At 41.7% G+C, this 13,113-nt stretch overlaps 1 protein-coding gene across 1 annotated transcript in view; it reads right to left on the bottom strand.

Annotated features, from left to right (window-relative positions):
• Positions 1 to 12,848, bottom strand: part of ATG14 (autophagy related 14) — a 37,876-nt gene extending 25,028 nt beyond the window's left edge. Inside the window, exon 1 of the mRNA XM_004328634.4 lies at positions 12,442 to 12,848. Coding sequence (XP_004328682.1) covers positions 12,442 to 12,662 — 221 coding nt within the window. The 5' untranslated portion in view covers positions 12,663 to 12,848. The remainder of the gene's footprint in view (positions 1 to 12,441) is intronic.
• Positions 12,849 to 13,113: the final 265 nt, after the last annotated feature.

Genomic DNA, 13,113 nt, shown 5'->3' with positions numbered 1-13,113 from the left:
AAAAATAATTATAATTATTAAGCTTAATTTAACCCTACTCTCATTTATAAATTGGTTCCTTATAATTCTTAAAGTACAATTTTTTTCTAATTTTACTGCTAGTCATTACGGGCTAGCAATTTACTTAATAAAAGTTATTAAAAGGAAAGAATATCACATTGCAGTTCATTTTTGCTGTTTGTCACTATTCTACCCTTATTCTTATTTTCTTCCTGCTACCTTATGTGGGATTAGTTTGGTTTTTTTGCAGTTTAAGGTAGGAAGTTCAATCATCAACTTTAAGCCTCTCCCTTTTTAATATAAGTATACAGAGTTATGAATTTCCTCCAGAAGTATTGCTTAAGCTAAACCCTAAACATTTTGATATCGTGTATTTTACCACTTAGTTTGACATTTCTAATCTTCCATCAAATTCCCTCTTTGACCAATGAATTATTTAGAAGTGTATTGTTCAATTTCCAGATATATGGGTTTTTTTGTAACGTACTGTTATTTTTCTACTTTAATGCTGATGTGGTCCCAGAGTATTCTCTATGAGATTTTAATCTTTTGACTTGAGGCTATCTTATGGCCTTGCATATGGTGCGCACGTCTCGGTCAAAGTTCCATGTGCACCTGAAAGAAAGTGTTTCCTATAGCTGCTGGATACAGAGTTCTATAAATGTCAACTAGCTGAAGGTGGCTAGCAGTGACACTCATATCATCTAGGTCTATGCTGTTCAACACGGTAGCCATCAGGCACATGTGGCTACCGAGTACCTAAAATGACTTGTTGCTTAATAAGAATTTTAGGTTAAAAAAAAAAATGTATGACTAACATCATGCAACTGATTTTGAATTGAGCTAATGGTAGCTCACTACTTTCAAAAAAACAAAGGTAATGCCACATGCTACAGTAACATGGTGTGGAGTCCAAGATTAGGCCTTTGGCTATCTCGTGAAAAAATGAAAACAATTTAATAGAACCATAACAGCCCTAAAAATCTCTTCCTTAAAATAATCCAGACATAAAAGTCTCTCTAACATACTATTTCTATAATCCCACATCTGAAACATACCCAGATATCTACTTCTAAATGGAAGGGATAAAATGGTCTAATTATGACCCTACCATTTAATAGTCAATCACTGAAAATGTACAATATATATTAAACAAGAAACCAAATCAGATAATATTACATGTGACAGAATTATATATTTTCATGACTAAATTAAAATTAAATTAAAAATTCAGTTTCTCAGCTGCACTACCCACATTTCAATAGCCACATATGGTTGGGGGCTACCTTACTGGATGGCATGGATACAGAACATCACTGCACAAAGTTGTATTGGGAGGCACTGCAATGGCCAGTAAGGTGGTAACTACATGAAACAATATTAGAAAACTCAGAAACCAGTGTGGAATGTGGACAAATTCATAGATTCATCAATTAATTTATCAGGCATTTACTATGTGCCTGCAACTTATGACAAAGCATTTTACAGAACGTTAAGAAATCTAATCTTTCATTTTTCTGCAACTGGCTGTGAACTAGACAGGTTACTTGTTATATGCTTCCATTTCCTTCTATCAAAAATGAGAAACGAATGTGGTATTTACTTCTACCTAATGTGGTGATTCATGCTCCGATAAGCTGAAGGAGATGACAAACTCACAACACTCATCCACCTGTGTAAACAAAGGACTGACATGGAGGATAAAATCCTGCTTTTAGGGGCTATAAATCAGATCTGTTGTAAAAAATGCCACTTTGCACTAAAACAAATTGGGATGATAACACTGTCCAGCTTTATATCAAGCTGGTTAGTTCTCTTGGATTTTGTTTAAAAAAAAACCCAAAACAAAACAACAACAAACTTAAAACATAAACATACAGAGGACAGCAGGAATAACAAACAGAAGATAACAGTTCCTACTGTATCAAACACTTCATGAGTAATGTCATTCTTCATGAAGGAAATGAAAAATAGGTGGTGTGAACAAAGCAAAAGCAGATGGTTATCAACGAATGCAGCTGGTCAGCGAGCCAACTGCTCACCAGCTCCTCATCCATCCTCTGCATTCTCCATCCCAGGACTCACAGAGATAGATTAGGAAAAAAAAGAAAAAAGAAAAAGGAAGGGGGGAAAGGCCTTTTTTATATACTGTCTTTGAAGCTAGGTTTATCACGTAAAATGTTTTGTATCCTTTTTCACTTCAGAACATAAAGACCTATCTCATTCTTTAACAGGTACACAGAATTTCACTGAATGGACATCATATAATTTATTTACAGAAATACCTACTGATGAACATTGCCACCGCTTCCAAATTTTCACTATTATCAGTAATGTTAGAAATGAATATCTGGGTGCATTTAGGTTTACATGGCAACTCCTGGCAGTTATCTTTAAATTTCCTCGGAATCATTTCATGTTATATTTCCAACCCTACCAACCTGTTTTCTTACTCGCAGCACTGCCCATTTTACTCTTTGCTAACCTGACTGGCCTCCCACTCCCTCTCTTCAAAGACAGTTCACAATTCATTTATTTGCCTTTCTTCATTTCACAGTTAGAAATGTTTAACACCTTTTCCTATCTTATTGGCTACTTTTCTTTTGTTATCCCCCTATGCCCTTTGTTCACTTTTCTATAGTTTTTTTTTTTTTTAAATTTTTGGCTGCACTGGGTCTCATTGCTGTGCACGTGTTTTCTCTAATTGCGGTGAGCAGGGTCCACTCTTCATTGTGGTGCGCAGGCTTCTCATTGCGGTGGCTTCTCTTGTTGCGGAGCATGGGGCTTCCTCTAATTGCAGTGAGCAGGGTCCACTCCTCATTGCTGTGTGCAGGCTTCTCATTGCGGTGGCTTCTCTTGTTGCGGAGCATGGGGCTTCCTCTAATTGCAGTGAGCAGGGTCCACTCCTCATTGCTGTGTGCAGGCTTCTCATTGCGGTGGCTTCTCTTGTTGCGGAGCATGGGCTCTAGGCATGTGGGCTTCAGTAGTTGTGGCTCGTGGGGTCAGCAGTTGTGGCTCGTGGGCTCTAGAGTGCAGGCTCAGTAGTTGTGGCGCACGGTCTTAGTTGTTCTGCGGCATGTGGGATCTTCCCTGACCAGGGCTTGATCCCGTGTCCCCTGCATTGGCAGGTGGATTCTTAACCACTGCGCCACCAGGGAAGTTCTATAGTTTTTTTTTAAAGGGTTATTTATTAGAGAAATTATCTATTTCCTTTCATACATCTTGAAATTATTCTTCCTCAATCTGCTTGGTGACTACTTATGTTTCTGCTCTACAAATTTTCCAAAATTTTATGCAGATACATTTATCAATTTTGTTGTTGTTGTTCAGTGGCTCTACAGTTTTCTATTGTTTTCCGAAAAGAATCTGCCCGTAAACTATACCATGCATCAGGGCTTTTACAACACTATTCCTTCCTTCCTTCCTTCCTTCCTTCCTCCCTCCCTCCCTCCCTCCCCCTCCCTCCCTCCCCCTTCCCTCCCTCCCCCCTCCCCCCCCCTCCCTCCCTCCCTCCTCCCTCCCTGCCTCCCGCCCTCCCTCCCTCCCTCCCTCCATCCCTCCCTCCCTCCCTTCCTCCCTCCCTCCTCCCTCCCTTCCTTCCTCCCTTCCTCCCTCCATCCCTCCCTTCCTTCCTCCCTCCCTCCTTCCTCCCTCCCTTCCTTCCTCCCTCCCTCCCTCCCTCCCTTCCTTCCTCCCTTCCTTCCTCCCTCCCTCTTTCTTTCTTTCTTTACTTATTTATCTATTTAAGCCGGGTCATAGTTGCGTCACGTGGGATCTTCGTTGTGGCATGCAGGATCCTTTTTTCTTTTTAGTTGTGGCATGTGGGATCTAGTTCCCTGACCCGGGACTGAACTTGGGCCCCCTGCGTTGGAAGCATGGAGTCCTAGCCACTGGACCACCAGGGAAGTCCCCACAACACTATTTCTTATATTTTCCTTCCCAATTTAAAAATGCCTTCTTTGTTATTTACCAAATTCCTCCAGACTTATATTTGCTTTTCTTCCCTACAAAAGTACTCCCTTAAGCTGACTTTAAAAAGTGCCCCCGTGATAGAGACTGATGAAAACTAGGAGCAGATGGTCATACAGAGTCTGGGTTGTGTGCCACCTCTTGTAGTCAACAGTGCTACAAGAGATGGCACACAACCCAGCTCAGGCTTCAGAGGGAGCTCTCCAGCAGTCACATTTGCGTGGGCTGCCCCTTGAGGACAGGTTAGAGGTGGCCTTGCTAAGGGAAGGAAGGCATTATAGGCAGAGGAAATTCTGCTGTTTCACAGGTGAGAAGTTAATCTGTCCTGCCCTAGAGAACCTCAATACACCAGCGGGACAGCAGGGACAGGAGTGTGCTGCTGATAAGGATCAGTTAAGAGTGTGACCCTCATCACTCCACGCTATCCCATGGCCACAGGTCGTCCTGGGCGACTGAGTGGATCTGGCTACAGGTGGGACTGGTCACCTAAGTCTGTCCCACGCGATCAGAAAAGTAGCACCCGGGCATGCACTCTATCAGGGATCCTACTATTAATTCTGTGCTAGATGATCATTAACATCGTCATAACACCTACAACTTACTGAGCACTTACTTAGTGTCTTTCATAAAATAACTCTAATCCCTCCATCCGCCTTCTCAGTTCTTTCCCTCATCCTTTGTGCCTAGGGTAATGGCAATAGAAAAGTCCAAGAAACACTACTAATGTATTTTAAGAAAGGTAAAACAAACAAACAAAAAACACAAAACTTTTGAATATGCCATTGAGGGCCTTAAAAATTAGCAAACCCTTTGAACCAGTTATGCAATTCAAGGAAAAGATCAGAGGTGACGAAGAAGATTTATGCCAATTGTGGAATTAGTCATAATAGCAAAAACTGGAAACTTTAATGTCCAAAAGGAGAATGATTATCAAATGACACCATATGGCCATGAAGGACATCAAAATATTTTTGTAGACAAACACATTAGTATGTGTTTATGAGATGCTGGGTTAAAGAAAACAAAAAAGCAGAGCATCAAACTATATACACATCGTATGATTCCAAATGAAAAAAATATATTTACAAGCACACACATACATATAAACAAGGCTGGAAGCAAATATAACAAAACACTAACAGTTGTGAGAATATGGGCAAAATCTGTTTCCTTCTTTAGGTATTAATGTACTTTACAAGTTTCCTACAATAATCATACATACTTTTATAATCAGAAAAAAAGACAGTATTCAATCAATTAAAATTTCTCAAGCTCTGCCTTTGAGGATCATATCCACTGTAAAAATATACACAATCCCCTAAAAGTATCTAAAGTCCTTAGGTCTCTTGACACCGATTATATTCCTTAGGTTCCTTAAATCTAAAAGCAGAAAATGAGCATTAACAGTTTTTAGGTCAGTGGTGGAGAATGATCCCCAGCTCGAATTTGGATACAGGTTTGGTGAAAAGTTAACGATGATTCTGGCTCTAGAAATAAGGCAGAAAGGCTTCTTGGGGAAGAGAGAGCACAGATGCACCTGGAGAATAGCACAGCAATCTCCCTTATTTAAGCAGAAATGGTTAAAGAACTGCATATTTCTTGAACTAGGATACTAACACAGCAAGAATTACTAGCCATCAAATTTTTCTCCCTTAAATTCTTTAGGCATTTAAGGATATAATGTTTATGGACAACTGCAATATGAAAAAACACAGTCCTTATCAGAATGGTTCTTCTATCTTATGTTAGAATATTTAGGTATGAGAAAATACACAGCTGACCCTTGAACAATGTGGGTTTCAACTGAGTGGGTCCACTTATATGCAGATATTTTTCAACAGCAAATACTACAGTACTACATGGTCGGAATTTGGTTGAATCTGTGGATGTGGAGAAACTGCGGATAAGGAGGGCTGACTATAAATTACAGGAGAATTAACCCCTGTTGTTCAAGGGTTAACTGTAGTAAAAACATACTCCACTGGCAGGAATGAAGGTTAAGTGATTAGGAGAAAGTAGAAGCAGAGCATTGTTTCATTGTCTCCCTTGTAAAATGGGAATAGTGATTATCCTACTTGGTTATAGGGATTAAATAAGATAAATGTGAAAGCATCAGGTACAGGCACTTAGCACATAATATAGGCTAGTTTCCCTTTTCTTCATTGCAATGAGTGATTTTGCACTTAATCTTACTAACGTATTAAACTGAATATTTATTTATTTATTTATACATGTATTTCAGATCTAGAGGTAAATTCAAGAATTAGCATAGCCCAGCAATAAGTAAGGAACAACTACTCTGAGTTTCCTCATTCTAAAAACAGATTAATAACTCACAGTTTTGTGGTAGGGAACAAATGACATAATAAATGTGAAATTCTTTTATAAATTCTAAAAGGTACACATAATGTTAAGAGTAGCCACTGATACTGATTGAAAACAAAAGTTACATTTTCTTAGCAGATCCACATGTATTGGTGTAAATACAATTAATAAGCTGCATGGGATGGGAGTTGTGACCCTTCTTGAAAGACAATACCAAACAGAACTCAGGTTGATAAACCCTTGTCTAAAGATGGGGAGTCCAGCTACCTATAGAGCTTTTATTCTGTTGAGTGGGGCATAAAAATGTGGGCCCAGAATCAAAATCCCATGACAATATTTTTATTAGCTATAGTGACTGACAACCAAAAAGATACTGGAGGGCAGAACAGAGATGTCTAAAGGGTAGTTTTTTGGATGTTGGCTGTGTCTTCCCCTTGAAATGTTTAGTAACATCTACATTTCTTGCTCGTCCTTTATCCCACCTCTCAATTTGTTCAGCGCCCATATTTCTGTTTCTTGGTAGAACTGTAGCATATATTCTTAAAACTCATCAGTGAAGGTAGTGCTGCATCATTCCTGATGCAGCGTACATATAAAAGCAATACAGGAACTTCCCTGGTGGTCCAGTGGGTAAGACTTCACACTGCCAATGCAGGGGGCCTGCGTTCAATCCCTGGTCGGGGAACCTGCATGCCGCAACTAATCATTTGCATGCCACAACTAAGAAGCCCGCATGCCGCAACTAAAAAGATCCCGCATGCTGCAACTAAGATCCAGTGCAGCCAAAATAAATTTTTTTTAAAAAAGCAATACTGGGCTTCCCTGGTGGCGCAGTGGTTGAGAGTCCGCCTGCCGATGCAGGGGACACGGGTTCGTGCCCCGGTCCGGGAAGATCCCACATGCTGCGGAGCAGCTGGGCCCGTGAGCCATGGCCGCTGAGCCTGCGTGTCCGGACCCTGTGCTCCACAACGGGAGAGGCCACAACAGTGAGAGGTCCGCGTACCGCAAAAAAAAAAAAAGAAAGAAAGAAAAGCAATACTACCCATATGCTCATAAATTTTGCCTTTCTTTTTGATCCACACTTTAAAATAACTGGTTCCTAAACCAGCAGGCAGATGTTCCTGGGTATCCTCAGATTATGATCCCTGTAACACTCCTACACTATCATAAACTGGTAAGCAATTTTTTTCAGTTTTGAGTGGAAAGATTACTTCAACTTGTTATCTATTGGGTAGCAGTCTTATTTTTGGTGTCAGATAAATGTACAATCCAGAAAATTATGTTCCTGTTAAAAGACCTGTAATTTTTCTTTAATAAATTTATTTATTTATTTAGTTTTTTAAATTTTGGCTGCTTTGGGTCTTCGCTGCTGTGCGCGGGGTTTCTCTAGTTGCAGCGAGCAGGGGTTACTCTTTGTTGCGGTGCACGGGCTTCTCATTGCAGTGGCTTCTCTTGGTGCAGAGTACAGGCTCTAGACGCGCAGAGGATTCAGTAACTGTGGCACGCAAGCTCAGTAGTTGTGACTCACAGGCTCTAGAGCTCAGGCTCAGTAGTTGTGCCACACGGGCTTAGCTGCTCTGCGGCATGTGGGATCTTCCCAGACCAAGGATCGAACCCGTGTCCCCTGCATTGGCAGGTGGATTCCCAACCACTGCGCCACCAGGGAAGTCCAAGACCTGTAATTTTTAAATGTTCTCCAGTACAAGATCCAAAGGAGATTGTGTTGAGAGTACTGCTTAAAATCATTCCTCTTCATCTCTTAAGGAAGCACACACATCAAAAGGCAGATGAAAAAGCAGAGAAGAAAGTGGGCACTGTTTTCGGACTGAGGCCAAGGTGGGAGATGAGGAAAGGATAGTGCTGGGAGGGTACCAAGGTTATAAGGAAGTGTTCCCACTGAACAGTAACAAAAAAAGTAGCGCATTCAGGTATTTTTCAATCTAACTGCCAAACTCATACTGTCCACAAAATTATGTAAAGATGCATGTTCCCTTCTTAGGAGTCAAAAGAACTAATTATTGGGAGACAGATTTGTTCTTTAATATCTAATTTTCCTTGAACTGCTAAACCATTACAAACTATTTATTCAGCTAGTCTATTAATTAAACATGAAAAAAATCTACATTTACAAGAACTTTGATATGCACATCACATTCAAGATCCTTATAGGCACAGCTAATCTGGCTAATTTACTGAAAAGAATCAGAGGTTAAACAAGAGTATTTAAATTGTACTGTAAGATTCCATATTTTATTTCAAAGTGGTTTCCCACAGTTAGTGAGGAGCTTTTCATAAGTAAAAGGAAAAAAGAGTCTGAAAGCAAAATTTTTCTTAAATACTGAAGACAACAGAGTATCTCACAATCAACCTTTGGCCCAAGAAATTTAAGGCTTATTAGTAGTCAGTGTAAAGCTTTGAGAGCAGAGACCTGCCTTTCTCTTCTGTAACTGCCAGAATATTTTATGCAGATAACTGTACCCAACGAGAGCTCAGTAAAACTGATTTGACCATTAGGACTGTGGTCCTGGATCTCAACAGATTCTCACATCCTATTAGATGCTAGGCACTGTTCTGGGAACAAACGAAAACAAACAAGCAAACTCCTCTTCCTTAGGAATACAAGGTTCAGAACGGGGAACGATGGAAAGAAAGTGAAGTGAAGCTGTCTGTTATCCCTGAACCTTAAAATTTCTTTTTCATTTCTAAATTTTGAATGGTTCTGGTATTTATTTTTCACTTTTCTGCTTGGAAAAGTAAAAAGAAATCCACTATAACACATCCCTCTTCCGAAAATAATTTGTATTTCAGCTTCTAAAGTTGTCTTGCCTTTACCATTCCTTTAACAATCTGCTTATTGTGTGCTACCCACTGCCGCTGCACTAAGCACTGGGGATCCAACTGAACAAAACCAGAATTCATGCCTGTGTGGAACTACATTCTGGATGCAGTTACTTTCCTCAAAAAAGTAACACCACTTACCATGCTCAATACCATGAAAGAATTGAGTATTGTGACAGAAATGGGGGGGGGGAGAGGTGGAAGTGGGGACCTATCTTAGTGAAGGTCAGGGACGTCTCACTGAGGAAGTGACATTTAAGTTGAGCCATGAAAGGAAAAGTGACAATCAGGAGGAACAGTGTTCCAGGCAGAGGGAACAGCAAGGAAAAAGACTCACGGGTGGAAAAGTTTCATGTGTCTGAGGATGTGAGAGAAGGCCCAACTACTGAGCTGTGAACATGAGGGTACATGGCAAGCGTTTATTTTTTGAGTACGTAATACATGCTAGACATCATGCTAAGTACTTCAGTGCATGCTCTTATGTAATCACTACCAGAAACCTATGAAGTTAGATACTCCATTTTCAAAATGAAATAAGCACAGGAGAGATTAAGAAACTTCAAAATCACATAGCAAGTGGTGGAGCTTGGATTCAATTCAATACAACTTGAATCCAAAGACCACATTTTAAACTCAACCTTACAGCCAAAGTTAGAAGGTAGGCAGTAGCCAAATCACATGGGGCTTAATATGCCATAGTAAGAAGCTTGAATTTTATTTTAAATAAAGTGGAAACCCACTGAAAAGGTTTAAGCAAACAGTGACATTATCTGATTTACATTTCTACTGTGGCTGTTATGTGAAGGCCAGAGGAAGGCTAGGGAGGAGCTGTATGTGTAAAAGAAAGGAAACTAATAAGTAGCCAGGAGAGAAATGATAGTGGTCTGGACTAGAAGTAGACAGATTCAAGATCTACTCTGGAGCAGATCAAATTAGACTTGTCAATATTTTGGATACACGGAATAAGAAAAAAGGAAAAAGCTAGGATAACTCCCGGGTTTCTGGCTTTAGTGACAAATGGGTCATGATTTATAATAATGAAGTGATTCAGAATCGTACTAAGTTTGGGAAGGAAGGGTAGATTGACCCAATCATTCAACAAATCTTTATTAAGCTTCTACTATGTGAGGATACAGCAGAGTACAAAACTGTTTTGTTCTCACAGAGCTTACATCACTGGAGCAGGGGGCAGTTAGACAAATTCATATGTAAACCATAAGATGGTGATAAGTGCTATGGAAAACAATAAAGCAGGTTAAGTGGGAAAGGAAGTTACTATTTCAGTTGAATAGTCCAAAGAAAGAGTTCCTCTAATGTATGAGCAGAGGCCTAAAGGAATCAAAGGAAGGAGCCCTGAAGACTTCTAGAAGAAAAGAGTTCTGGCAGTCTGAATAAGACTGCAGTGGTCCTGAAGCAGGAGTGTTCGTGGTATGTTTGAGGACTGGCAAGGAGGCCAGGATGGTATTGCAGAGTGGGTAAGGGAAAAGCAATAGGAGATCAATGGAGGAACAGACAATACAGAACTTTGGATAAGGACTTTGGCTTTTTTTACTTTAGGTAAAACAGGAAACCCCTGGAAGATGTGAACAAAGGAATGGAGGAGTGGTGTTACTCTGGCTGCAATATGGGAATTACACTATAAAGGAGAAAGGGTGGAAGCAGGAACTCAAGAGGCAATAATCCTCTGGTGGACCAAACCAGGAGGGAGTGAAAGGGTTAGGATTTAGGATAGGTTTTGAAGGGTGGATGGGATTTGTTGATGGGATTATACATGGTGGCATTAAGAGAGGAGTCAAGGAAGACTGGAAGGTTTTTTGGCCTGTGCCAGAGAGTGAGGTTACCATTTACTGGGCTGGAATGAGCATGAGAGGAACAGATTTATGACGGATAATCATGAATTCAGTATGCCATATTAAGATGGAGATTCTCATTACAAATTTAAATACAGACAGAGTATGCAGCTGTTTTCTTGATTTCACAAAGGCCTGGGTTGGAGATACAAGTCTGGCAGTCTTCAGCATATAGACAATATTTAAATTATGGAAATGAATCTAAGAAAAAGTATATAGAGAAGAGGGTCCAGAACTGAACCCATGATAAACTCCATCAGTTAGACATTTCCATCTCATACCTAGTATTCTTATGATAAAACTGTATTAATTTTTAAAGTTATTACTTATTACATCATCAGTTTCTAAAGTCATCAAGTACATCAATGAGACACAGTGATGAACTAAAAGATTGTATCATACAAATCTCCTCAAAAGAAAAAGAAATGAACTCCATTCATGATGAGAGGACTGTCAGCAACTCAAAAAACACTTCCAAATACAGCCGTTATATAATCCAGGGGTTAAGTGCATGGCATATGGGTTCAGGCTGCCTGGAATTTAATTCTGGTCCCCACACTTATTATCTGTGTGACCCAGGGCAGGGTACTGTGCAGTTTCTTTAGCAGTATGTTACAGAAAATAACTTACCGGGTTGTTGTACATGAATTAATACCTGAACTTTTGCACTGAAAAAATTAGCTGGCTTACTATCATTGACACTAAGTTATTGAAACAGAAGTTGGGCCTGAGAGACCTTGCAGCTAATCACACTAATTTTTCAATTATCTTAACCAAGGACTTGCAGGTCTCTTGTTTAAATTTCAAAACAAGGCCAAAACGCGTTCTTGAATTCTCTTAACTAAGGGCTTGCAGCTCCCAATCTGGATTTTAAAACAAAGCCAAACACATACCCAAACTCCTTAGCATCTAAAACAATCTTTGGAAAAGGGAGGAACTAGCTAGCCTAGTTCACACATTAGAGTAAGCATGTCTGATAAGATCCACCTGTGACACAGGCTACCAGGGCCCGAATCCCTCTTAACCAGTTATTTGATTCTCCTTTGGTCTCTCCTCTAGAGAATGAACGTGCTTTCGAAAACAAAGGTTAAACCCAGCATTTCAATTGGAGTGGAACAAAGTACCGAGAATCCAACTCTATGGCAGTAATAGGAGAAGACCTCTCCACAACCACCATCTATCCCTCTTCTCTAGTACCCAAGAGCACCGTGAGGTCAGACTCCTCTCGAGTGGGTTAAGGGGAAACGGCGATCTTCTCTCTTCTGGCCTCCCTCCCCGACTCTCTCCTGGGAGCAAAGCGCCGGCGCAAAACAGTTACCCACCCTACCTCCCCCTCCTCTCGCTGGGCTCCGGGGCCCAAACTCAGGCTCCGGGGCCCAAACTCAGGCCCCAGGCTCCAGCCTCCGAGCCGGTGGAGACACCAGGGTTAGAAACCATAGGGCCGTGGCGGCTGCCGTACCTTTCACGGTCGCGGCCGTCGAAGTAGACAAAATCGCCGCTCTGGACGCACTTGGCGCAGGTCAGCCGCCGGCGGGTGGTGTTGCACAGTGGGCACCGCTCGACTGCCACATACAGCCCCTCCGCATCGTCCACGGAGTCTACGAGGTCCCGGGCGACGGGCTGGGGCCCGCAGCCAGCAGCCTCCGGCGCCCGGGATCCCTTCCCACTGGGAGACGCCATGATGGCCTGAGAGCAGAGTCAGTCACGTGGGATTTTGTTTTCAACCAGGTGCATCCTGGGCGAGGAGGAGGAGGGGCCTGGGAGGGGCCTGGGGTGGGGCCGGAAGCGCGGCGGGAGTCCCGCGAGACCCTTGCCCGGCCTCACCTAGCCCTCGGCCGCCGAGGGCCGAAGGGGCAGTGGCTTTTTCTGACTGCTCGCGGGCGGCCGCTTCTGAAGCAGGAATTATGTTTAGAGGGGCGAGTCAGCCCAGCAGAATGTCATCAGCGCTCAATCACGCCCAGGCTACACGTTAACGCCTCCAGCTCGTGCAAGAAACAGTAATACGATGCCCTAAGGATTCTGGGAAAACAGACTGGGAACACAATGAGGGAATTTCTGTCATTCGCTCTGGATGCTTTTAAATTTGGCTAAAACAACCGCAGAGTTGGGTGAGGGAACCGGGTCTTGGAAC

Source organism: Tursiops truncatus, chromosome 2 (genome assembly GCF_011762595.2).
Source record: "Tursiops truncatus isolate mTurTru1 chromosome 2, mTurTru1.mat.Y, whole genome shotgun sequence".
Taxonomy (NCBI): domain Eukaryota; kingdom Metazoa; phylum Chordata; class Mammalia; order Artiodactyla; family Delphinidae; genus Tursiops; species Tursiops truncatus.
The sequence above is the reverse complement of the archived record's forward strand: the minus strand, read 5'-3'. Positions and strand labels throughout refer to the sequence as shown.